The sequence below is a fragment of the Tenrec ecaudatus genome, chromosome 1 (genome assembly GCF_050624435.1).
Source record: "Tenrec ecaudatus isolate mTenEca1 chromosome 1, mTenEca1.hap1, whole genome shotgun sequence".
Taxonomy (NCBI): domain Eukaryota; kingdom Metazoa; phylum Chordata; class Mammalia; order Afrosoricida; family Tenrecidae; genus Tenrec; species Tenrec ecaudatus.
In genome coordinates, this window is record NC_134530.1 from 469398 (window position 1) to 494135 (window position 24738).

Below are 24738 nucleotides of genomic sequence, written 5' to 3' on the forward strand. Positions count from 1 at the left end.
ATGACGATCGAGAGTTTACAGTGTAACACCTTGTCACCCATTTTAAATTTAATCTGGTGTCTATGATGTTCCGCTTTCTTTTGCATTGAGTTTTCTAAGGTGTTTTTTTTGGGGTACGATTTTCTTTACATGAACTCCACAGTAGGTAAATCTAATCTAAATGAACAGTTTCTTAAGGTTATGGCAGGTGAGGTTGGGGGGAAATGATTACACATTTCTTTAAATATAATGAATATTTTCCACACAAAAAACCCCGAAACCAAGAATGAACAGATTGTGGGGCTGACTGCACGACTCTGTGGACCTCCCGTGGTGTGGCGGTTGCCCAAAACCTCTCTGCACGCGCTGGCCAAAATATGGAACGCTTCACGAATTTGCGTGTCATCCTTGCGCAGGGGCCATGCTAATCTTCTCTGTATCGTTCCAATTTTAGTATATGTGCTGCCGAAGCGAGCACAACTGCGAAGCTGTCCCCAGAAGTATATAAACGTCAAAATTACAAAATACCTAACACTTAGGGCTACTATAGATGGTCGTTATATATTAGCATAATTTACCATAATCAATCTGAGAGAACATGTGCTCTAGTTTAATTTACTTTACATGTCTTTGATCACGTCTAAAATCCTCAATCGTTTACCTCTTTTACAGCCGAAAAGAGTGGACGGCAGGCGCGAAGGCTTGTGGGAAATAATATGTAAAAGAGCCGGCTCACAAGCAGCCCCGCCCCTCACTCCCCGGAGCCCGAAGAGGGTGGGAGGGGCGGGCAGCCGCGGGAGGCCGCCGGCATCCCAGCGTTCTCCGCGGGCGCAGGGGACGCTCTAGCCGCCGGGAGTGGCACCAGCTGGGACGAGGCCGGATGAGGAGGCGGAAGATGGCGGCGACCGCCGGGCTGCGGTGAGGATCGCGGCGGCGGCGGCGAGAGGCCAATGGCCGCCGGGGCGCGCCTCAGAGGACCTGCAGATCGCTAGGGCCCGACACTGGGCGGCATGTCGGAGCACGCGGCGCCGGGAGCCCCGGGGCCTGGGCCCAACGGTGGCGGCGGCGGCGGCCCGACCCCCGCGCGCGGGCCTCGCACCCCCAACCTGAACCCCAATCCTCTCATCAACGTGCGCGACCGCCTCTTCCACGCGCTCTTCTTCAAGATGGCCGTGACCTACTCGCGCCTCTTCCCACCCGCCTTCCGCCGCCTCTTCGAGTTCTTCGTGCTGCTCAAGGTGACAGCGGCCTCAACCCCTGACCCCAGACCCCTGCGGGCACCCGGGAGCCCAATGCCTGGACCCCACCTCCCGGTCCCAGATCCCCGGCCGCGCCTCCCTCCAGCACCCACATCCAGCCCCTGCCCGCCTTCCGAAGGCCGGGGTCCCAGCCTGTGCACGGCCCTGCAGACCCCCGCCGGCGCCGCCCCCAACCCCCTGCCCTGGGCTTTGCCCAGAACTTACCCCCTGCCGCCCCTCACCACCTGTCTGCCCTGGGGCTCCACGCCCCCTTTCCCATCACCCCGCCCGCACCTGGCTCTGTACCCGCAGAGTCACTCCGTGTCCTTGCTGACTGGCCCTTCCGCAGGTGGGACAGAGGACTCAGGACAGCTCTCGGACCCGGGCTGGCCCATGTCACCAAGCCCCCAGGCTGAGGGTCTGGGGACGGGAGGGTGGGGGGCTCATCACCTGGCGTCTGAGGAGCAGCCAGTGGCCTGTCATTTGCTGGCTCTGTTACGACAGTCCCCGCCCCCTGAAAAGGGAGATGCCCACAGGGCTGCCAGCGCTGGGATTTGGAGTGCAGCCCTTCCAGCCGCCCATCTGTGTGTGTGTGAGCTTTCTGACAGAGGGGTGGCCAGTGACGTCCTTCCACACCAGACTTTCCTGCGTGGTCCCCTCACAGCTGGGGGCCTGGCACTACCTCGGGGGCCCAAGGGTTGCTGGGAAGTGTAACTCTAGTAACCAGGCTGGACTGGGACACCCAGTGGAGGAGCCAGGGGCTTCGGGTCTCAGACCCCGCTACCCCGCCTGCCTTCACTCATGCTAGTCTCAGGATCTGGGACAGTGGGAAGTTACTGGGTGATGGGTGCCAAAGGCATGTTGGGAAAGGCCTGTGTAGGCAGCAGAGCGTGCCAGGTGTCCGGGCTCATGGTGGATTGCTGGTTGGTGAGAGGGGAGCGTCCACCACTTCTACATGGGGCCAGTCCAGGCTGTGGACACAGCACTAAGCACAGACCAGTGAGCGGTGTCCCTGGGGCCTCATCTCCTTGTGGACCTACTGCTGTGGTCAGCCCTCAGAACAGCGGAGGGGGTCCCCTGCAGCAGGGCCAGCGGGCTTCCTGAAGGTGGCATTACCTGACCCAACTCTCTGGGATAGTAGACCTTGCTGAAGGGCCCCATTGGGCCCTCTTGGGATTCCACCTGTTGGGGCAGTGCTTGCGGGGCCACTCTGACAAGGGATCCTGCCTAGTCCCCAGATAGTCCCATGGGGCTTTCAGGCAAGGGGGAACACACCTCTCACCTCTGGTTCTACCTGGCCATTAATCCAGTGTGAGCGGACAGCCAGGTGTTGCCCGTGCCACACCTAAGAGTGGCCCAACTTGCAGGTGTCCCCCCTGCCCGGGCACCAGGCCCTCTGTATAGTGGTGGTTTCAGGGCCCAGCTGTTTGTGCGTCCTTGGGTTTGGGGCGGTGTAAGACCTCCGTGGCCTCACTGACCCGTCCGTCCTCCCCCAGGCCCTGCTGGTGCTCGCGGTCCTGGCCTACATCCACGTCGCCTTCTCCCGCTCGCCCATCAACTGCCTGGAGCACGTGCGGGAGCACTGGCCGCGAGAGGGTGTCCTGCGAGTCGAGGTCCAGCACAACTCCAGCCGCGCGCCCGTCTTCCTGCAGTTCTGTGAGGGCAGTGCCCGCAGCGGCGGCTTCCCAGGCCTGGAGCTGGAGGAGGACGACGAGGAGGAGGAGCTGACCATGGAGATGTTCGGGAACAGCTCTGTCCAGGTGAGGGCTGCCCCCGCTGGTGAGGCAGGGGGACAGGGTCCAGCTAAGTTCTCTGGTGGAGGTGGGGACCCAGGGGTGGTGAGTTACCCATTACCATGCATGTGCACGTGCTGCCCTGCTCTGGAGTCAGGGCCTGGGTCTCAGAGGGAAGAGATGAGACACTGACTTAGACCTCTACCTGGCCATGGACGGAGTGAGGAAGTGGGGGTGGGGCTGGGAGGCTGCGGATCCCGGCCGCTGGTGCTGGCTCACGCAGGTCTGGTGCCCACAGTTTGAGCTGGACATCGAGCCCAAGGTATTCAAGCCTCTGGGCAGCAGGGACACACTCAACAGCAGCCAAGACTTCCCTTTCCCTGAGACGCCCCCCAAAGGTAGGCCCCCCAGCCCTGAGTCTGAGAAGGGCACTTGATCACCTGGACCCTCAGACTCCCTAGTTCTGTTCCAGGGCCTCTGTGCCCAACCCTTCCATGATGGGGCAGGGGAGGCCCCTCCATCTGGAAGGGTGTGGTATGGGGACACCAGACGTGGATCTATTCCTGAGGTGTCAGACCCTGCTCCTGACCCCTCTAGTTCTGCCCCCACCCCACCCGTAGCCTCAGCCTACCCCACCCCTGCAGTACGCCCCCAGAGTGGTCCGCCCCAGGCCTTGCCCCCACAGTCTCCTTCCTCGCTGCCCCGCCCCAGCCTGGCCGCAGGACGAGTACATCGTGGAGTACTCGCTGGAGTACGGCTTCCTGCGGCTCTCGCAGGCCACGCGGCAGCGCCTTAGCATCCCCGTCATGGTCGTCACTCTGGGTGAGTGTGGTACCGGGTTGTGGGCTTTGGGTGGACAGGGGGCCATGCTGACCGCCTACCTGTGGGCCCCCAGACCCGACCCGAGACCAGTGCTTCGGTGACCGCTTCAGCCGCCTGCTGCTGGACGAGTTCCTGGGCTACGACGACATCCTCATGTCAAGCGTGAAGGGCTTGGCAGAGAACGAGGAGAACAAGGGTGCGCTGGGGGCAGGGGCCTGGCGGACGAGGAGGGGGCAGGGGCCTGGCGGACGAGGAGGGGCAGGGCACACAGGTGACACCCCTGCCACTCAGGCTTCCTGCGGAACGTGGTCTCGGGCGAGCATTACCGCTTCGTCAGCATGTGGATGGCCCGTACGTCCTACCTGGCAGCCTTCGTCATCATGGTCATCTTTGTGAGTGGGCCCCCAGGAGCCCTGCACACCCCTGCCCTGGTGGGCTGGGGCAGCTCACAGGGGTGGGTGGGGGCAGCAGGAGGCCCTTCCCCTGCAGATGTTCACCTTCCCGAGTGTCCCCACAGACCCTGAGCGTGTCCATGCTTCTGCGCTACTCCCACCACCAGATCTTCGTCTTCATTGGTAAGTCTCCGGGCACTGATGGGTACGCCCAGCCCCCTCCCCTCGCCAACCGCCCCTCCCCTCCCCTCACGGCCTCGTGCCCGCAGTGGACCTGCTGCAGATGCTGGAGATGAACATGGCTGTCGCCTTCCCTGCCGCACCCCTCCTGACCGTCATCCTGGCCCTTGTCGGTGAGACCCACCCCCTTCCTCACCCCTGCCTGTACCCCACCCAGTGCCCACACCCCTGACCCCCCCCCAATCCCTGCTATGCAGGCATGGAGGCCATCATGTCCGAGTTCTTCAATGACACCACCACGGCCTTCTACATCATCCTCATCGTGTGGCTGGCTGACCAGTATGACGCCATCTGCTGCCATACCAGCACCAGCAGGCGCCACTGGCTGCGGTGAGCTCCCCATCGGCTTCCCCCCCCCCACCTCCAGCACTGGAACACCCCTTGCCCCGCCCCCACGTCCAGCACTGCGACACCCTCACCCCGCCATCTGCCCACAGGTTCTTCTTCCTGTATCACTTCGCCTTTTACGCCTACCACTACCGCTTCAACGGGCAGTACAGCAGCCTGGCCCTGGTCACCTCCTGGCTTTTCATCCAGGTGTGTGTGGGACCAGCAGAAGGAAGTGTGGGGCCTGGGCCCTGCTGGAGAGGGGGTGGGGAGTCTGGGATGGGGTCACTGGTCCTCCTGTGGGGGACAGATGAAGCAGAGCCAAGGTGCTACAGGGGTCAAGGCTGGGCCATGGAGGCTCTGACTCTCATTCCCGCCCCTCCCCCTAGCACTCCATGGTTTACTTCTTCCACCACCACGAGCTGCCGGCCATCCTGCAGCAGGTGCGCATCCAAGAGCTGTTGCTGCACGCCCCTGCGCCAGGCCCCGGCTCCCCGACAGCGCTGCAGGACAGCCTTAACAACAACGAGGCTGCGCCCGGCCAGCCCACCGCGCAGCCCCCTGCCCTGGGCCCTGTGGCCACTGGCACCAGAGGGACCCCCGAGGCTGTGGCGCCCAGCTCCCTGGTGGCAGCCGCGGCATCTGTGGCGGCAGCGGCAGGTGGTGACCTGGGCTGGATGGCGGAGACAGCAGCCATCCTCACTGATGCCTCCTTCCTGTCGGGCCTGAGTGCCTCCCTGCTGGAGCGGCGCATGACCCCAGCCCCCGGCGGCCCAGCCCCCACCCCTACGCCCCAGGACGTGGGCACCCCTGCCTCCCAGGAGAGAGAGCCCAGCTCTGCCCCCACGAGCCCCGAGAGCACGTCCTCAGAGGCCGGCAGCTGAGCCCGTGCGGGCCCTGGCTCCCCAGCCAGCTGGGCATGACCCTACTGACACGGGCAGCCGGGAGGTCCCTCATACTGACAGGTCTCTTGGGGTCCACAGGCCCTACCCTCTTGGGCTCCGGTGGGCCGGGGTCTGCTCTGATGGGCCTGATGGTGGCCAGGCTGCCTAGCCTGACAGCCATGAAGTGTAGGCAGCCCACTGAGTCAGGGCACAGGAGCTAACTGGGCTTTCTGGGAGGTTCTAGAAAGGGCTTTGAAGATCGAGTGCTGTGTCCCGTGGATGGAGCTCAGTGGGGCCAGCAGGGTGGCACAGCTTTACCCTGTCTCCTTGGCAGGCCGGCGGCCTGGAATGCCAAGTACAGTGCCTTCTCTAGCCGCTGGCTCCCGGCCACTCAATGAGGACACCAGGCCGCTTTTCCACTATTTAATTGCAGTGTACAAAATTGTGTTTGTATATAGAATAAATCCTCTGTTACAGCGCTGCCACTGTGTGCATACCACCGGGCATATCTCCACGGCGCTCACGTGCCAGGCGCAGGGGCCTGTCACTGTCGCCCAGCTGGGCACGAAGCTCGCCACGCCGCACCAGCGCCTGTCGCAGCCGCTCGCGCACCCCCTCAATGTGTGCCTCCAGCGCCTCCAGCTCACTGACGCCCGGGCCACCCGAGGACGGTGGGGTGGGTGCACGGCCATTGGAGCAGAGCCACACAGGGCCATCCGGTGGGCCTGCAGCCGAGCCCATGTCCATATCGGCGTCGGCAGTTGGGGGCTCCAGCAGGAAGCGCACACGGCGCTGCTCCGTCCTCACGGCACGGCGCACCCGCCTCCAGCCACCTCGGCCCCGTGCCGGTGCCACCTGCGCCCCAGGCTCCGCAGCACCACTGGGGACGAGGCTGCGCTGCAGCTGGCTGGAGGTGGTGCCACTCCCTACCATGCCACATGGACTCAGCCCCACCACGAGGCAGGGGAGGCAGCCTGGTGACATGGAACTGGGGTCTCAGGGAAGAACCCAGTGGGTGCTGGGACCTCTCTAGCCAGAAAGGGGCCATCGCTGAGGGTTGAGACTAACCCTGCACCCCCAGGGAGGCTGCCCCATGCTGAGGCTTTCCGGGTCCGGCCCCGGCCCCTTACCTGGTCTCAGGTGCCTGCAGCTGCTCTCCACTCTGCAGATCTGGCTGCGGCTCAGCATTGAGGGCCCGGTGGATTTTCTAGGGGTTCACAGGGACCGGTTGGGGGTGCAGTCTGGCAGGGCACGCTCCCCCCTGCTTGCAGCCTGGCGGGGTGCCACACCTGGCTCGTGTGCAGCCAATACTGTAGCTTGTTTCCCCTGCGGATGCGTGGCAGCACCAGGCGGTAGAAGACATGCTCGCCCAGCGAGCTGAGCAGGGCGCTGCCCAGGCCCAGGCACAGCAACACAAACAGGCCCGAGAAGTGGTAGATGCCCATCTGGAAGGTCTGCAGGTGACAGGATGCCAGCTGTCCAGTTGCGGTGCCCCACCCTCGAGCCAGGGGCAGGGAGGTGGGACCCCAGGTGTGGCCCGGGGTGGACGTGGACCTAGAAAAGTGTGTGTGGGAGGCGGTTCTGGAGCTGGGATTTTGAGGGTTGAACCGTGACAGCGGTGTGTGGTGGGCCTGGCCGGGACTGTGCCCACCTCGGTGACAGCGATGGCCCGCTTCCCGCACGGCACCATCTTGTACCACTTGTCGTGCAGCAGGTCGATGAAGCCCGAGGACTTGTAGCCGCTGATGAACTTGGACAAGTTGGACGTCAGCGGCGAGTTCTGGGGAAGCCCGATGCCATAGCCTGGGGAAGGCAGCCCGCAGGATGGCACCACTGCGCCAGCCCATGGAGTCTCCCCAGCCGGCCCGTGGCTCCCTCCCTCACCCTCTATGGCGAACGGCTTGCCCACGGTCAGCAGTTTGCAGTCGGCGTCGATGGAGACCTCGTAGTCTAGGAGGGACTTATCCATGATGAAGGCGTTGAGCTTAGGGGGGTCACTCCTGCAGAGGGGTGTGTGTGTGTGTGGGCGGAGCCTGTGCTCACCTGCCCGCACCCCTGCCCCAGCCCGTGCTCACGTGAGCATGGCGACGCCGTCCGGCGTTGTGGCGGCACTGTGGCGGCGCATGTGTGCGTGCATCTCCGGGAAGCTCTTCCTGATGTAGCCCTCGGCACTGCTCTCGCGGACAGTTCCCACTCGGAAGCCGGGCGGCGGGCGGTGCAGCTATGGGGAGGGGAGGGTCAGCCTGCCAGCCACAGCCTCAACTAAGGCCTGTCTTGCACCCCACAGGGGCGGTCCTGCGCCCCGGGAGGCTTCGGCGCAGCATCCCTGGTCTCCGCACATTTGATGCCATTTTAAATAACAAAAAGAAACTGCCATTGAGTCAATTCTGACTCACAGGGATCCTACAAGACAGACTAAAGCTGTCCCAGATCATTGAAAGCTGCCTCTTTCTCCAGAAGAGCTGCTGGTGGTTTCGAACTGCTGACCTCGCAGTTAGTAGCCCAACGCATAACCATAAGGTCACCAGGACTCGTTTAGATGCCCATAGCTGTTCCACCCCCACCCCCAAGTTGAAACACCTGCAGTGTCCCTACCCATTGCTACTGAGTGGATTCTGACTTGGGGAGTCTATGTAGGGTGCACCAGACTGCTGCTTTCTCCCCGGCAACGGCCGCAGGGGCCTGACTCAGATGGAGGAGTAGACTTTTCCTAGGGTTCCCAGGTTGTCGATCTCTAGAGAGGTACCCTGCCTGCCAGCCGGCCTCCCATTCTCCCTCCTGGGTGGCTGTGACCTCACTTGGCAGCTACCCTCTTGGTGGCAGCCGGGGACCTGAATGTTTAGCATAATTTTCATTCATGTTGATGTCAGTGCTACCACATGGGGCAGAGCATGCTCAGGGCTCAGCCAGCTCCAGGAGGCGGGACGTGGGACGCGGGACGGGGTAAGCAGCCTGACGCTTCAACAAGTGCAGCGCGGGCACAGGTGATAAAAAACAAGGGTCCCAAACCAGGCGACTCAAGCCAAGCGCACACTCGAGCAAAATGGGGCTGACGTCCGCCCAGCAACGGCTGCAGCAGCAGCACATCAACAGGGAGCTGCCCAAATTCAGACCAGACTCAGAAGGACGTGGAGCAAGGGGTGTCCTTGCTGCCGTCAAAGGCACGTCAGCCGAAAGCCAAGACTACCAGAGAAATTTCTTGTTGACCAGGCAAGGGTGTGATGACCGCGCAGCTATGTGGAGCTGTGCTCCTGAGGAAGCCTGCACAAGGCCAAGAGGCAGTCAGCCGAACAACAGGAACGAGGGGCTGTTGAGGGGCTGGGAACCATGAGCGTGTGCATCACAGTTGTGCCCTTTCACCACACACACACACACACACACACACACACACACACACACACACACACACTCAGTCTGTGTGCCGGGCAGGCAACATGAGAAGCTGGACTGTGAAGAAGAATGCGGTCGGGTTTGGAGGACAGCTCATTGAGCCCCTGCGCAACATGCAGGCGACCCCGCGTGCTTGCAGAGCGCAGGGGGCTTGGACCCCAAAAGACCACCTTCCGAATGGATTACAACTCAATGCAAACCAAAGCCAGAATCTTCACTCCGGGTCAGTGGACACCACCATGGCCAATGGAGGCGAGACCGACGTCGTCACGGATCTCATTGTGCTGGGATCCACAATCAACCTGCTGGAAGCAGCCCTCGGGACCAATGGGACGGCAGGGGTCAACCCTGCACGAGGTCTCTTCAGATGTCACTTCAAGGACTGAGGTGCACCTGACCCAAGCCAGGCACGGGTTCAGTCCCCTCGTGCGTGTGAGTGTGGGGATAATAAGGATGGCCAAAGAATAAATGCCTTTGAATTGTGTTGGTGAAGATGGTGGAACATTCCATGGACTGTCAGAAGAACAAGCCTATCTGTCTCCGGACAAAGTGCCTAAAGAACGTTCCTTGGGCATGCTTTGGACATGCTGTCAGGAGGGGCCAGTCCCTGGAGAAGGACACCATGCTTGTTAAGAGGAAGGCCCTCGGTGAGATCAATGGGCACTGGCTGGTGGCAGTGCCAGTCTGGGCGGTGTTTTGTCCTGCTGCCTGTGGGGTTTGTGTGGTCAGAACCCACTCAGCGGCACCGGACAACAGCACAATGGACTGAGCAAGAAGCAAGAGAGGTCAACTGCATGCGGTGGATGAACTTGACAGATAAACTGCGGAGGGAGTGGGGTGTGGGTGGCCCGGGGAGTTAGGTGATACCAATTCTGGGATTCTTTCAAACCAATCCGGTGGGCAGGGGGAGGGGCCACTCGGTGGATGTAACTCCCCGAGAGCTGATTCTAGAGCAGAGAGATGAGTTTGAGGAGATGACAGTGAGCTACTGAGGCGTGTTCTAAAATGTCCATTAAAATAAACCAGGTGGAGCCAGGTCCCAGCACTGCCTCTCTGCTCTCTGTCCTCCAGGAGGGAGGTCGCCGCCAGGGAGTGCATGAGCACGGAGTCAGCCTGCCCTAGCTCTGCTCTACTGGCCTTCCCTGGGGAGCCCACCTCCCTGCCCTCACTAGATTGCCCCACCCACCAGACACGTCCTGCGTCAGGGCCTTTGCACGTTCTGTTTCCTCTATCTGAGCCTGATCTTCACTTAAAACACACCCCCATGTGAGCCCCCCAAGAGGCCTCCCCTGAGCCCACCTCCACTTGGTGAAATGCCCATCCCATCTCCACCCTGCCTCCCATCCTTTGTTCTGTCCCACATTTCACCTCCTCACGCAACATCTATGTTGCTCATTTATCTCAATTACTGTCACCTGGGTGTGGATGTCCCTGAGGAGTCTCTGCCTGCTTGTCCTGCTGTCTCCCCAGGAGTCTCTGCCTGCTTGTCCTGCTGTCTCCCCAGTGTCTGGCACACCCCAAATTCAACCCATGGCTCCTGACTGGCCCTGACACACACACACACACACACACACACACACACACACACACACACACACACACACACACACTTTCCAAAGCTGTAATCTCCATGAAAACAGCTTGCCTGGAGTGGTCAGAGGCTTCGAACCACCAACCCTGTCAGCAGCCCAAAGCTGAGTCCACTGTCCCTCGGTGCTCCTGTCTGACTGCCAGTGACCCCATCAGGACCCAGGAGAACCTGTTCTGGGTTCCGAGGCCGGAACTCGGTGAAGCAGACAGCATCTTTCCGGCTCCCCCCTCCCTCCCCCTGCATTCCAAATACAGGCATTTGGCTAGGGCACAGTGCTTAACCCTCCCTGCCACCAGGGCTCCCGGAGGCACTCACTCAACCCACCGCCACCGAGTCAGTTCCGATGCCTGCTACCGGGGTGAGCTCCTCGGACTGAGAGGCTCAGGGAGCAGACAGGCGCACCCTCTTCAGAGGGTGCTGATGCTGGTGAAAGGATGGACCGGTGCAGTGCCTGACCCACCCTGTCACCCCAGGACCCCTTCCTCAAGCTCTGCTCGCCCCACCCACTGCCATGGGGTACTCCTGTGGACACCACATGGGGAGGGGGGGAACTGCTCCTGTCAGGTCCCAAACTGGAACTCCGTTCAGAGTAGAAAACCTCCACTTTCTCCCGCAGCCCGGCTGGTGGTTTGGAACCACGGGCGCTGCAGTTAGAAGCCCAACTCCTAACCCTCTCGGGGGCACGCAGAATCGCCCGTGGGACGGTTCTTGGGTCCGCCCTCCCATCTCTGAAGGCCCCCTGCTCCCCCTTCCCCTACAGGCGCCGCACCTTGGGGTCGTGGATCCCCGAGAACTCCTCAAAGGTCTTGTCCCCGACCATGACGGCGGCCAGGTTGGCTGTGTAGCTGGACAGCACGAGCAGGCAGAAGATGGCCCACAGATTCATGAGGAAGCGCCCTGTGGGGCACTTGGGCGTCTTGCTGGACCCGGTACGGCCGAAGAGGATGGCATAGCAGAGGGTGAGCGCAGAAGAGTAGGAGAAGACTGTGCCCCGGTTGCGACCACGTGGCGTGAGGCCGTAGGGGCTGCGCCACTCGTACAGCGTCAGGAAGAGCGCCGTCAGGTGCAGCGCCACAAAGACCCCCACCCACATGGACCAGTGCAGCGGCCACATGAAGGCGCCCAGCGGCGAGGCGGTGTCGCGCGCGCGCACCAGGATGCCCAGGCTGGTGGAGAAGAAGGGGCTGGTGAAGTCGACCACGCGCGAGCGTGCCGAGTTGATGCTGAAGCTGGTGACGGCCATGTGCGCCGAGCCGGCCAGCAGGTCGCCCACCAGGCCGGTCCAGCGGCCGTCGCGCAGCGCGCCATACTTGCCGTCGCCCACGATGTAGAGCTCAAAGTCGAAGGGCGCGTCCTCGGCCAGCCGCTCCAGCAGGTCGATGCAGTAGCCGTAGCAGCATTTGCGCAGCGCGCGGGGCACTGAGCCGTTGGCCAGCGCGGCGAAGAGCGCATCCAGCGCTGCCGAGTCGTTGGTGCCCGGCTCCAGGCACAGCTGGCCCGCCGGGCACTGGCCCTCCTCGTCCGCCTCGCGCGCGAACACGAACGGGTGCTCCACCAGCGTCACCACGCGCAGCTTGGGCCGGGCCTGGGCTCCTGGCGGCGGCGGGGGCCGCAGGGCGGCGGCCCCGGGCTCCAGCTCCAGCCGCCCGTCCCACCATCTGCCCACCGTGGCCCAGGCCGGGGCTCCCCGCGGGTCCTGGCGCAGGCTCCACACCTTGAAATGGCGAGCCATGTGGACCTGGGACGCGGCCGTCACCCACACCGGCCCCGTGCGGCCGTGGAAGGATGTATTCGCGAGGAACCTGCGGGCGGGGGGCGGGGGGCGGCGGTCACCCTCTGCCAAGCTCAGATCCTCACCTCCACCTGCCTTAAGCGCCCGGGCGCGCCCCATTCTTTTCTCTACAATGGGGGCAGTAGTGGACACTGTTGGTGACCCCCAGCCCCCTCTGTCCGGCCAGAGGCTGTCTCCCTGAGGAGCTCCTCCGCCCCAGAGCTCCGCCCCTGCTGCCCGGCCCCTCCCCCAAGCCCGCCCTCCGGTCTTACATCCCCGCCCCCCCTCTGTCCCGGGGACTTTAGCCAAGGCGGCCACTCCGGAGAGCCTCACCTTGAACTCGGAGAAGTGGAGCAAGCTGGTGACCAGAGGCCTGGGGCCTGAGCTCGGTGCGGGTGTGCCTCCAGGTGACCCAGCTGCCTCCCAGGGACTCTCACTGTTTTACAGCCCACACCCACACCCCCCAATCCCTGGGCTGGGCTGAGCCAGTGACGGACAGATATGGGGGTGCAAAAGCTCCCAGACTCATGGTGGAGCTGATTCCGGGGTGCAGTTCACCCTCGGGGACCTGGGGGGATCAGATTGAGGGTGGATCGGCGCCTGCGCCGCCCACCACGCTGCTCTTCTCCAGAAAGTACCCGAAACTGAACCCCCGGAGGTCGAACAGCGGCTGACTCACAGCGCCCCTATAGGACGAGGCCGGAACTGCACCGAGCGCCTCCAAGGGAGCCCGAGGAAGTTCCTCTGGCCGCTGCTCCTCCGACAGCTGCGGGGTTCACGGCCCAGAGCTGGACCGCTGCGCCACGAGGGCCCCTTCCTTCTCCCAGACACCCCAATAAAACGCCATCCCAAGCCCGTTCTTGACCTCTGCTTCTGGGTCCCCCACCCCAGACAGGGACAAAACCACCACCTTGTAAGGACAGTACAGCGAGGCCTGTCGAGGTGGCCTTTGGGGGGCCTTGAAGGAACCCCCGTCGTGCAGTGGATCAAGCCTCCGCTGCGAACCTCAAGGTCGGCCGGTCGGTGGTTCGAGCCCACCAGCCAATACTTGGGAGAAAGATGAGGTTGTCCGCCCCGGGCGATTTACAGCTTCGAGAACACATGGGTCTCAAAGGGTCGTTTGGGGCGGAACCCACTCGAAGGACTAGGGGGTTGGGTGGCCCACCGACAGAAGGTCACACATGACCACCGGCCTGGAGAGATCATCATTCTCAGCAGGGTCCTACTCACCTAGCCAGGAAACGGCCCGAGGACTCTGGCCCAGCAGGCCGCGGCGCGGTGCAGTTGGCCACGGTGGGGAGCAAGGCGCGCTCTGGCTGCAGGCTGGCCATACTGCCCAGGGCACGGGCCACAAGCTCCACGGCGTCCTGGATGGCAGCTTCCAGAGGGGGCCGGTCCACCTCACCCAGAGCCAGCAGACCGGGCGGCAGGTCCGTGGTGGGCAGCGCCTCGGCGGGCAGCGGCGTGCCCAGCAGCCACCGGGGCCCCCGGGGCACGGCCGCCAGCACCTGCCAGGCGTGGGGCGCGTCGCATCCCAGGAGCACGGCCGCCGGCACCGGGGCCTCGGCACCTGCCAGCGCCCCTAGCGGGGCCAGGCGCAACTGCAGCCCTGCGTCATTGGTGTCCGGGCGGCTCAGGTCCAGGACGAGCTTCGGGGCGCGGCCTGCCCGGTGTGTCCAGAGGGCCACCAGACCCCCGGGGTCCCGGACGCGGCAGAACACCAGGCAGACGTCCTCCCAGACGTGCACCTGCAGAATGCCCACCAGCACGTCCACCAGCGTCTCCAGTGGGCTAGCCCAGTCCAGCTGCAGGTGTAAGGGACTCTGGTGGGCAGGGGAAAAGCAGGCACTGTGAGGGTCCCGACCAACTACCCCGGCTTCCCAGCTCTAGCAGGAGTTGCACGGTCAGCAGATGCCTGACGACCGGACACCCCTTCTCTAACACCTTCTATGGGTCCCCACTGCCTCCACTTGGTCAGCGTCTGGACCCAGGCCTCCTTTTTCTTTTTTTAAAAATCTTTTTATTGGGGCTCATAAGGCTCTTAGCACAGTCCGTACATACATCAATTGAGCAAAGCACCCTTATACATTCGTTGCACTCGTCATTCTCATAATTCACCTTCCACTTGGGTTCCTGGAATCAGCTCGGTTTCCCTTTTTCTCCCCTGTCCCCCTCCCTCCCCGATCCCACCCCTCCCAGGCCTCCTTTTTCTGGTATACCCTTCTCCCTTTTTTGCTAGCCAACTCCTACACATTCTCCAAAACCCACCTGCTTTCCCCTTCTCTATTCAGAAGTCTTCCACCTCCCAGGCAGAACCCCATCTCCCCTTCTGGGGTTCCCCCAACCCCAGAAAGAAGATCCCTAAGACAAGACCTGGCTGATGCCCTGTCAAGGCAGCCTGCCTCCCCTCCTCTTGAGACCCTTCCTCACCCACCACTGCCTCTGTGCCAGGCAAGGACCTCAGCAGAGGGGCCTGGGGACACCCGAGCAGCTCCCCTGGGGTGGCTTGTCTCATGGAGAGGGAGGGCCTTTGCGAACAGGGTCGCAGGATATTGCCCCGGTGGGGCAAGGAGCCGAGTGAGTGCAAGGGGGCACCTGCCTGGCAGGCGGGGGTGGGCGGGGTGGACTGGTACCCTCAGGCCAGCTGAGGCGCACTTTCGGGAGGCGTCGGCAGAGGGCGCCACAGGCCTGGTTTGGGGTCATGGGCACCCCGACCGCCAAGCTGGCCTTGGTACCACCGGTTAATAAATCCAGGGTTGCTCTAGAGTCGAACTTCCACCCCAAGGGGTGGCCTGGAGGGGACCCCAGGTTGGAGTTAGGAGGCCTGGAGGGCGGGGGATCACGGCTGCCGCCTGAGACTCATACTCGTCTTTTTCGCCCCACCCCACCCACGCCCAGCCCGCCCCCCACGTTCCCAGGAACCCTCCCCGTTGGGCCGGGGCAGTCTTCCCCAAAGGTACACAACGGGGTCCCTCCCTGAACCAGGCCGGGCGCGGACAGTAGAGAGGACTCCGGGATGAGTAGGGGCGGGCGGAGAGGACAGGGGGAGGTGGCGATGGTAGGATGCGGACCCGAGGACGCACAGGAAGCATAGGGACCGGAGGGGCAGGGGCGCGGTCTTCGCCTTGGGGCCCCTGGGAGGATCCAGGTATCTGGAGCGATCACCTCGAGGACCGGCTGCCCCTTCCCAGACACGCGGCGCTGCTGCCAACTTCGGGGGGAGGGGGAAGGGGAATAGGGGACCTTTCGGCGGCGGAGCAGGCCACGCGCGCGGGGCGGGGAGGCCTGGGGCCGCGGCTGGGCTCCCGAGCTCCGCTCCCCTCGGGCGCCGTCCTGGTGACTCCTGCCCGCGCGCCTCTGGGTTTCGTGTCGGGGTTCCGGCCACCGCGGGACTGCCGCCTCCAGACTCCCGGGCATCCCGGTCCCCCACCCCGCCAGCCCCAGCGTACCGGGGCGCCGAGGGGCGCGCGCGCCTCCCGCCGCAGCAGGCTCAGCACTGGGGTCTCGGTGGCGGTCGCCAGGAAGTGCAGCTGCAGCAGCTCGGGCCGCGCCTCGGGGAACGCGAGCAGGGCCACCACGCCCGGCGCGGCCAGCGCCCGGCACAGGCCGCGGGCCAGCGAGGCGGGGTCGCGCGCGGGGGGCGCGGCGGCCACCAGTTCCAAGCTCAGGTTGTGGGGCAGCCGCGGTGTGACCAGGGCGGCCCGGGCCAGGGCGGCGCGGGCGCGGGCGCGGGCGGAGGGCGCGCGGGGCAGGAGGGCGCCCAGGCGCAGCGAGCCCCCTGAACGCGCCAGTTCGCCGCACGGCTGCGGGTGGCCGCGGGCAGGGCCGGACCCCAGCGCCAGCGCCAGGCCCAGCCACAGAGCGCGTCGCACAAACTCCATGGGAAAGTTGCGGGCGCGGGTCGGAGCCGCCGGAACACCGACCGCGCGGAAGGGGGCACCGTGGGCAGGTCTGCCCTCCCCGCGCGGCCCCGCCTACCGGTGCCGCCCCTGCAGCCTGCGGGCTGGCCTCCGCACAGGGCGGCCCTAGCCCCTCCCTCCTGACTCTACGGAAGAAGAAACCGAGGATCCACAGCGGGGGGTGGGGGTGGGGAGATTCTATGTCAAAGGGACCCCCCACTCAGGGCCTCCCCCCACGGTCTGAGCAGGTCAGCAGTACTACTAAGGAAAACCGAGGCTAGGATCTGCCCTGGCTTCCAGCACCAGGGTGGACAGACCGTCCCTGCCCAGACCACCCCACAGGAGTTTGGTCTAACCCTCATCCATCCTAGGGACCTCCCAGAGAGACTGCTTGCCCGCCAGCCTTGGGAAGGTCAAACTGGACCAGAGAACTACTCTCCACCCTTCAAAATCCAATGCCAAATGCCTCTGCTGAGAGAAATGTTCCCTGATTGCCCCCAGAAAGATAGGGACCCCCATCACCTCGTATAAGCCCCGCTGCCTGCCTCCACCATCACAGGTCCACCTTCTCCACTGCCCGTGGGCCTCAACCCCCAGCTTTGCGTGAGGGCAGGGGCTGGCTGGTGAGCCTGGCGCTCACACACATCAGGTGTCTCTCAAGTGTCTGATGCTTGAGCAACTGCTGGGACAAGGATGTTGGCCCATGACACCCTCTCTACCCTGCTTGACCCCGCCTTCCGTCACCCCTAGCCTTTAGGGGGAGAATTGCTTCCCCCCAGATGTGCTGCAAATCCTGCCCTGTCTGAGACAAGGCTTTGCACATGCTGTCAAGAGGAATGGGACGGATGTGGGAGGACATCCGTGCTGGGTGACGCAGCGGGCCCGTGAGAGGGAAGGAAGGGTCCTCGGTGCCTGGATGGACATTGCTGCCACACTGAGCCCCAGCCTCGGTTGGTTGTTGGGATGGAGCAGGGCTGGCTGTGTCCGGTACGTTGTACAGGGGTCACTGTGGGTCAGGGAAGACCCCAACAATGGTGGTAGTCCTGTCTCTCTCTGTGAGGCTGAGACAGGGTTTGTGGAGGGGAGACAGGGTCGAATACTTTTGAGACAGAAGAAAAACACTGTGATCGAGTCGCTGCAAACTCAGAACGATCCTAGAGCACAGGGAGTAAAGCCTGTCTTTCTCCCAAGGCAGGTGGTTTTGCACAGCTGACCTTGCAGTGAGCACCCTGGCGTGTCAACAACTAAGTCACAGCCAGATTCATAAGCAAGGGAGGGTAGCAGACCACATATGGGAAGATGCTGCCAAGACCCATGCTCTGCACAGACTGCAGGCACCAGCCCTCCCTCTGACTGGGCCCCCATACTGAGGGAGAGCAGACTGGCCTGGGGGCAGCTTCTCTGGGGGCTCTGGGCCAGGGTGTCCAGTGACCTACTTTCCTGTGGCAGCCAGCAGCAGGGCCTCAAAGCTGGCGGAATGTGGACAGGTCCAGGAGCCCCCACCCCCCAGGGCAGCACAAGGAGTCCTGTTCTGTCTTCCCATCCCCCCTCCCTGGGGAGGCAGAGCACAATTGCCAGCCTGCCCCCACCCCCGGCTTTGGGAGTCTCCCAAGATCTTGGGATGTGGCAGCCACTCAGGTACAGAACATCCCAGCTCTGCTCAGGGAGTTTCCGGCCCAAATCCATCTTTTTGGGGCATTTCAGAGCAAGGGCAGACAGGGAGTCCATTAGCTGATGGAAAACTGCTGAAGCCCAGCCCATTAATGGTGGTGTCTGAGTCTTGAGGGCAGAGGGACTCCGCTCCCTTCCCACATCCCAGGGGCAGGACAGGGAGGGGCCAACCCCTGGGGGGTGGGGGGGGGGCGGGCACCACTCCCAAGCCAGCCCAAACACTTGCTGGGCATTCAGGCACACTCTCACCTCCAGGGGAACCAGACCTGGGCCACCCTCCTAACCTGCCCCTGTGGATGAGAGCCCAGGCCACTGACCAGCTACCCACCCTGGCTCCTGTGGGCCGAGGGGAGCCTGGCCCCCACTCCACGGAGGGAACAGTTCCAGGGTGAGGTGGGGCGGGTCAGTTCACCTGTTGGTCCCATTCCAATCTGCCCTTGTCCCCCAGGCACCATCTCAGGGCAACACCTGTGGCATGTGGCCCACCAGCCTCCCAGAGGGCTGGGCAGCGACCTTGACAGCAGGGACAGAGGCGGCCAGCAGAGGCCCCTGGAATGTTAGTCATTCTGCTGGGCAGGTGCCAGGTGCCGCTGCTGTAGCTGGGCATGCTGTCAGTCTGTAAGCAGGGTGTCAGTGGCAATGCCGGGGGGGGGGGGGGGGGGGAGGGGTCTTCCAGTGTGGCACTGCCTAATGCTGGGGTGGAGCAGCCCCCAGGAGGCAGCCCAGGGGAAGTGGCAGCAGGAAGCATGGTCACGTAGTCACCAGGACACCAGCCAGGCGCTTCCTGGCCTGCAGCCTAGCTCCCCAGAGACCTGAGCTGACACAAAACCCGGGGGTGGGGGTGGGCAGGCTGCAGTCTCAGAGCCCTGCTGGCATGTGTTTGCAGGCCCCTCCCCTCCAGGGCTTCATGGTCGGAGATGATCAGAAAACCCCTCATCCCTCACAGGAGGGAGGTCCTGGCTGAGGTCTCCCCTGCTCCCTGCCACAGTCTGAGGGTGGGGGTAACACAGTACCCAGTGCCCAAGGCTGGTGTGCTGCCGCAGAGCTGGGCAGCCAGCAGAGGACACCAGCCCAAAGCATGAACTCAGCTCTGGCGGCTACGGGAAGCTGTTAAATCACAGGGCTTTCTGGACTGTTAAGCAGGGCTGTCCAGCTAGTCAGCTTTCTGGAAGCTTCTGCCGCCGGCCTTGAGGCCTGTGTCTGGGCTTGTCTCCAGGCGCACTGGCCAGTGGCTGACAGAGGCCCTGGGGCACTGAGGGCCCCTGAAGGTGGTTCCAGTGACACAGGTAAGCCTGCTGGGGGATGACAGCCTCCCTGTCACCTGTCCTGACCTTCCATGGCTGTCATAGGGAGGGGCAAGGCCTCAGGCCCCCTCCTTCCGCTTGGGGCAGGCCACTCACAGCTGCCACCTTGGCCTGGTGTGGTCAGTCTTGTAAGCGAACAAATGCTGCTTGGTGACAGGTTTGCTGTGTGTCCACCTGAGTCTCTCTGGCAGTTGGCGGGCCATGTTTGTGCATGGGGGCATCAGCGCTCCCCAGGTGAGAACACCCCAGGTGTGTGTGTCCATCTGTCCCCAGGTGGGGTCCTGGTGGGAGGCGAGGCAGCAGTGATTTGGAGCCTCCGGTGGTGAGAGAAATGGGGTGGGGTGCCCTGGCCCCTCTGAACCTGGAACTTAGGAGGCGCCGTCCTCCGCCCACCCCCAGGCAGAAGCGGCACAAAAAGAGAAGCATTTAGACGGTTTTTGTTTTTTCTTAAAAAATGAAACAAAACAAGAAAACACCACAGCAGCGCCAACAGGAAACATGACAAAAAGAACCAGCGGAGCCGGCCTCGCTGTCCCCTCCTCCTCAGAGACCTCCACACCGGAGCTCAGTGGGGGGGGGGGGGGGCTCTGGCCAGGCCTGGTGCACTGGGCTCAGGTCCAGGTAGGAAAGTTGCACCCGGGCCCTGGGGCTCAGGTCCCACAGAGGACAGGGTGCCTGGCACCCCAGGCAGGCAGTGTGTGCTCACTTGGGGGGCCGAGTGATGATTCGGGTGGAGAAGTTGAAGAGGTCTCGGTTGATCTTACGCAGGTTACACACCTCACCCTCCAGCTCTGTGACTCGGATTCGCAGCTGGTCCTGGCCACCCAGGTCGTTCTGGTGGCAGTGACCAGGTCAGAGGCCAGCAGGCACCAAGGTGGCCCAGGGGTTGGGGGTCACTGTGAGGTCTCTGCTTGCTCCACCTCCCCCCTGAGCGGCAAGGACCAGGGTGGCATGTGGGGTGGGGGCTGTAATTGTGCCCCTTAGCCTGGTCCACGGCCCAGCCCCCGAACTGGGCCCCACGCACCTTCTCCATGGCGTTGCGCATGATGGCCTGCAGCTGCTCAGCACGCTCCAGGTAACTGGGCTCCGAACCCTGAAATGAGGGGGGTAGGTCCGGAGGACTCACCTATCCTCTGTCCCCCGCCCCAAGCTTCCCTGCACACCGGGCCTGTGCCCTCATGCCAGCTCCTGGGGTCACACAGAATGGGGGGCTGATGTCCTTAGGACGGCTGGGAGACACCGAGACCCCCAGTCAGGGGCAGGGCATGTAGCCAGTGGGGGCACAGGGTCACTTCAGCCCTCTGGGGTACCCAGTCTCCTCTCACACCCATGGGGTGAGACACGGAGGCCTGGGCTGGAACATGGGCTCTCTTTGAATTCGGCCGCAGCTATACCCACACTACCCCCGTAGGGCCCAGGGGCCTCCACCAGCAAACTGCAGGTCATGGTCCTTGGGCTGGGAGGGTCTCTGTGGGGGGAGGGGGGCAAACCGCAACACCCCCCCTCTGTGTACCTGGCGGTGCACACCCAGACGCAGTGTGAGCGCCCCGCGGTGTGGCTCATCACCGTGCTCGGCCCCCAGCAGGTGCTTGTTGAAGTGCGGCAGCGGCAGGCTGGGCCTGAAGTCGGAGCTCAGCATGGCCACGGGTGCCAGCACGATGAAGGCGTTGGTCACGGGGCCTGGGGGCGGGGCCACAGGTCACTGCAGTTTCAGCCTGCAGTTTGCTCCCTGGGCGCTCTCACTACTGGGGCAGGAGGCAGCAAGGCCCACTCCACCCCACCCCTCCTGCCCCAGTGGGCAGTGAACTGGAGGGGCCCACCTGAGGGTCCCCCGCCCCGAGGCTCAGTGTCCCCACACTGTCCCCACCTTTGAGCGTCACCGTGCGCACGCACTGCTTGCTCTGCACGTCCCACAGCCGCACGGTCTCGTCGTGGGAGCCCGAGAGCAGCAGGCTGCCATCCGTGGACACAGACAGGCAGGTCACCTGGTTCCTGAGTACGGGCAAAGCGAGAGGGCGGCTCAAGACCCGGAGCTGGGTGAGGATGGCCGGCCAGCCCCCACCCCTCCCCAAGTCCCACCCACCTGTGTCCTCTGAAAACCTTCCCGGGCTCCTGCTCCGGCTGGAAGTTCTTCTCTTGCTGCCCGGGCTGTGGGGACAGGGCCCACGGGCCACACTCACCAAGGTGGACAGGTCGCCCAGGAAGAAGGCCGCCCCTCCACCCAAAGGCCCACTGGGAGTTACCCCCCACCCAGCCCACGCTCACCCAGGCACACAGGTCCACTTGAAAGATGGAGCCATCACTGCCTCCACAGAACATGTGGTGCTCGGCCAGGTCCAGGGTCACGGCCGCGACAGCCACGTCGAAGAGTACAGACAGCAGCAGTTCGCCAGACGACAGCGCCCAGAGCTGGGGGTGCAGGGGCGCGGCAGAAGGGAAGGTGGGGGCCGGTCAGGCCAGCACTCAGAGCTTTGGGACCCCTGTTGGGGCACTGTTGGGATGGGCCCTGTCTCCCTACCAGTGGTGCTATCTGAAGGCCGGCCAGGCCTGCGGGATCAGCTTCAGCGCCTGCCTCTGGGGGCAGCTCGGGGATCTGAAGCTGTCTGGGGGTGGTGCCCATATGGGAGTGGGGTGCGTGGGGGCGGGGCTCAACCCACCTTCACTGTCTGATCCAGCGAGGCAGTAGCCACCCGGGCCTGCGCCCCCCCGAGGCCACAGTGCAGATCTGTGATGGGCAGAGTGTGTTGGGACCAGACGTGCCGGGGGGCTGGGATCCGGGACGGGTCTGCCTGCAGCACGCTGTGGGGGAGGTGGGCTCAGTCCAGCCACCATACTGTCCTGGCCCACCCTGCTTTCCTGAGAGGCTGCCACCCCGGTCCTGGGCGATGTCTACCTGCAGAGGCTCCAGGCCAGCGCCAGACAGTCCTTGCCCCCCGAGATGAAGTGACTGCCGTCATCCGTAAAGCGCAGGCACACCACATCCTGGTAATGGCGGCTGAGCAGGCACAGCAAGTTCCCCGTACAGACCTGGGGGTGGGCCATCCTTATGGGCCACGCGCTAGTGCCCACCCACAAGTCCACAGCCCAGCTGGGCACTACTCGGGAGCCAGGCCCCAAGGGAAGGGGCTATGGGGAAGGATCCTCTGGGAGGAGAGGTGAGCGGACACTGCTCTCTTGGGGGTGAAGGAGACGATGTAGCCAAGCAGGGGACATGCTTCTGACCCCGGGCAGCCAGGTGCCAAGGCTGTGGAGGGTTAAGCCAGCGTAGCCAGGCACTGAGAGGCCCACACGTGCACAGAATGAATGCAAAGTGGGGCTGGGGCAGATGGAGCTCGGCCGCCTGTGTGGGAACGCGCAGGCACGATTCCTCCAGAAGGCGGATCCTAGAGGCACAGTCCCCTCGAGGGGCTGTCGGGGAGCCTGGAGCAGGTCTCCTTTGTGCTCACAGCGGTTGCCGCTCAGAAATGCCAGTAGAAACAGGAAGCCCATTGTCCCCAAGCCCACCTGGCAAGGCTGGGGGCCACCTGGGGGTGGGGGGGGGCATCACCATGCTTCTTGCTGTGGTCTTCCTCCCGGGGCCTGGGTGACCCCCATCCCAGCTTCTGGGCTCTGGGCTCCAACCCGAGACCCTCTGCCTACCGTAGCGAGGCCCCTGGTTACATGGTTACAAGCGGGGCTGCATGGACTGCAGTTCGGGAGCAGCGGCAGCAGATGTGCGGGAGGCCGACTGGGTTTTCTACCCCATCTACAGTTACAGTCTCGGAAACCCACGGGGGTCGCCGTGACTCAATGGCAGAAACTAAAAGCCCACTGCAGGGCTCCCACAGCCAGCGCGCTCTGGATCTCTGAGGGAGGGTGGGCAGCATGCGACCTGGATCCGCAGGAAGACCCCCCAGCCTTGGGCAGTGGTGGGCTCCTCACCTCCCAGAGGTGTATGCTTTCCTCAATGCCCACCAGGACGTAGAGGCCATCGGGCGACGTGGTCAGGCAGGTGACAGGCCCGGGGCACATGATCTTATGCTGGAGCTGGTCCTGGGGGGGCAACAGGTTGTGTGTCATCACATGCAGGGGGGCTCACTCACAGGGCAGGGCAGGTCCAGGGATGAGCGAGGAGTTTGGGACAGGAAGTAAGGAGAGCAACTGTCTTGGGCTATCTCTGGGAAAGTGTGTGTGTGTGTGTGGGGGGGGTCAGGACAGGGGGTACTCAGTGGCCAGGCCAGTCTTCATCCTCTCCTTGACTCAGAGACCTGACACAGGCTGTAAGCTGTTAGGGAGCAGGGAGTCTCACTTTTCTCTGGAGGAGCGGCTAGCGGGTTTCAAGAGCCCACTCTGGTTGGCAGGCCAATGTTTATGGGACAACACCGTCAACCCCTGCCTCCCCCTACAGTGGGGTGCTGGTTGGTAGCCTCAGTGTCCTGTCTCTAAAATGGGGGTGCCCTGAGGGCTGTGTTCTTGGGTCACTTCGATGGAAGGGAGTCGTGGGACATGATGGGGAGGGCCCGGTCTCTGTTGAGGGGAGAGCATGAGGGAAGGTCTGCAGTCTGAAGCCACCAGCCACTCCACAGGAGAAAAATGAGGCTCCCTAGGCCCACAAAGAATCATTCTCAGAAACCCACGGGGGGCAATTCTACCCTGTCTTGTAGAGTCACCCCAGGAGCCCTTGATATGATGGTCGTTTAAGTTCTTGTGAGAAAGGTCTACTTCGGAAAATTCAACCACCAAAAATCAACCCCATGGGGGTGACTTCTTAAGACATAGGGAGATCGGTGCAGGAGTCTCCAAAGCTCTGCCCCAGACCCTGCGCTCTCTCAAATCCACAGTGCGCTCCAGGGGCTTGCGCCTGTGCGGCGTCCAAGAAACAAACGACCCCAAACCAGGCCCTAGCCCCTCTTGTGCTTGTACACTGGCCTCCCAGAAACCGGCTCCCCAAAGCCACCCCAAAACACAGCTGCCTGGCCCTGAGCACGTGCACAGCAACCAACGTTTCGCACCCGGCCCTGGGCGCGTCTTCTTCCAAAAGCGCTCCCCACCTACCCCCCGCCACCCAAAACAACAAACAAAACACCCCGGTCTAGGCATGCGCAGAGCATCCCGACTCGTCCTCTCCCACCCACCCCACCGGCCCTGCACCCCAATTCTGACACGGGCAGGCCCTCTAAACCTCCTTTGCATCGAGTCTCAGGCCCGCGGGGCGGTCCTGGGCGCGCACCGCCAAACCTTCCGCTGCAGCTCCCAGGCACTGATGTAGTTCTTGCCCAGCTGCGCCGCCAGCAGGTACCCGCCATTGAGCAGCGCCAGGCCGTGGGGCCCGGCCTGGCCGCCGCGGTACGTGAGCAGGTTGGCGCCCGAGTGCAGCTCCCACACGACACAGCTCCACAGCTGGCCAGCCGAGTCTGTGCATACGGCCACTTCCATGGGCGCCGCCATCTTGCCGGGCCACCGCGTCGGAAGTGCGCTACCAGCAGCGAGACGCAGGCGGCAGCGACGCGCGGGCTAG

The 24738-nt window shown here is 63.4% G+C and overlaps 3 protein-coding genes and 1 non-coding gene across 10 annotated transcripts; 1 reads left to right on the forward strand and 3 right to left on the reverse strand.

Moving 5' to 3' along the window:
* Positions 1-350: 350 nt before the first annotated feature.
* Positions 351-457, reverse strand: LOC142438145 (U6 spliceosomal RNA). Its single transcript, XR_012782575.1, has one exon. It is a non-coding gene; the product is annotated as a U6 spliceosomal RNA (small nuclear RNA).
* A 337-nt stretch (positions 458-794) lies between these two features.
* Positions 795-6096, forward strand: TMEM259 (transmembrane protein 259). The gene is made up of 11 exons (XM_075543860.1): positions 795-1217; positions 2714-2977; positions 3249-3348; positions 3662-3772; positions 3846-3968; positions 4064-4164; positions 4290-4347; positions 4434-4517; positions 4602-4734; positions 4842-4941; positions 5121-6096. Exons 1-11 carry the CDS (start codon positions 990-992, stop codon positions 5613-5615), a joined length of 1797 nt encoding a protein of 598 aa, XP_075399975.1. The 5' UTR covers positions 795-989; the 3' UTR covers positions 5616-6096.
* Positions 6031-16334, reverse strand: GRIN3B (glutamate ionotropic receptor NMDA type subunit 3B). Of its 6 annotated transcripts, none has more exons than XM_075543820.1 (9): positions 15817-16331; positions 13598-14190; positions 11366-12398; positions 7691-7836; positions 7500-7615; positions 7267-7418; positions 6905-7069; positions 6746-6822; positions 6031-6495 (listed from the first exon to the last, which is right to left on the reverse strand). In XM_075543820.1, the coding sequence occupies exons 1-9, from the start codon at positions 16246-16248 to the stop codon at positions 6087-6089; spliced, it is 3123 nt and encodes a 1040-aa protein (XP_075399935.1). In that variant the 5' UTR covers positions 16249-16331; the 3' UTR covers positions 6031-6086. The 6 variants fall into 6 exon arrangements, 4 of the variants coding, with proteins under 4 accessions (XP_075399935.1, XP_075399927.1, XP_075399945.1 ...); XR_012783449.1 differs by having other exon boundaries at positions 6359-6495; positions 6905-7169; positions 15817-16332; XR_012783450.1 differs by lacking the exon at positions 7500-7615 and having other exon boundaries at positions 6359-6495; positions 15817-16332.
* Positions 16335-19676: 3342 nt separating this feature from the next.
* Positions 19677-24702, reverse strand: WDR18 (WD repeat domain 18). Of its 2 annotated transcripts, none has more exons than XM_075543872.1 (10): positions 24459-24702; positions 23163-23273; positions 22135-22268; positions 21899-22040; positions 21507-21650; positions 21325-21389; positions 21109-21233; positions 20755-20921; positions 20266-20334; positions 19677-20075 (listed from the first exon to the last, which is right to left on the reverse strand). In XM_075543872.1, the coding sequence occupies exons 1-10, from the start codon at positions 24666-24668 to the stop codon at positions 19944-19946; spliced, it is 1299 nt and encodes a 432-aa protein (XP_075399987.1). In that variant the 5' UTR covers positions 24669-24702; the 3' UTR covers positions 19677-19943. The 2 variants fall into 2 exon arrangements, with proteins under 2 accessions (XP_075399987.1, XP_075399997.1); XM_075543882.1 differs by having other exon boundaries at positions 24451-24702.
* Between the last annotated feature and the right edge of the window lie 36 nt (positions 24703-24738).

Bases quoted from the DNA above. Each gene is read 5' to 3' on its own strand.
- TMEM259 (XM_075543860.1), top strand. From the start codon at position 990: ATGTCGGAGCACGCGGCGCCGGGAGCCCCGGGGCCTGGGCCCAACGGT. The intron at 3,349-3,661 runs GTAGGCCCCCCA...GCCCCGCCCCAG, and splicing joins CCCTGAGACGCCCCCCAAAG to CCTGGCCGCAGGACGAGTAC. The intron at 4,348-4,433 runs GTAAGTCTCCGG...TCGTGCCCGCAG, and splicing joins CCAGATCTTCGTCTTCATTG to TGGACCTGCTGCAGATGCTG.
- GRIN3B (XM_075543812.1), bottom strand. From the start codon at position 16,248: ATGGAGTTTGTGCGACGCGCTCTGTGGCTGGGCCTGGCGCTGGCGCTG. The intron at 12,399-13,597 runs GTGAGTAGGACC...CCCCGCCCGCAG, and splicing joins TCGGGCCGTTTCCTGGCTAG to GTTCCTCGCGAATACATCCT. The intron at 6,496-6,745 runs GTAAGGGGCCGG...CCTCGTCCCCAG, and splicing joins CTGCAGGCACCTGAGACCAG to TGGTGCTGCGGAGCCTGGGG.
- WDR18 (XM_075543872.1), bottom strand. From the start codon at position 24,668: ATGGCGGCGCCCATGGAAGTGGCCGTATGCACAGACTCGGCTGGCCAG. The intron at 20,335-20,754 runs GTACACAGAGGG...CCCTCATTTCAG, and splicing joins GTCTGGGTGTGCACCGCCAG to GGTTCGGAGCCCAGTTACCT. The intron at 20,076-20,265 runs GTGCGTGGGGCC...CACTGCCACCAG, and splicing joins TGCGCAACGCCATGGAGAAG to AACGACCTGGGTGGCCAGGA.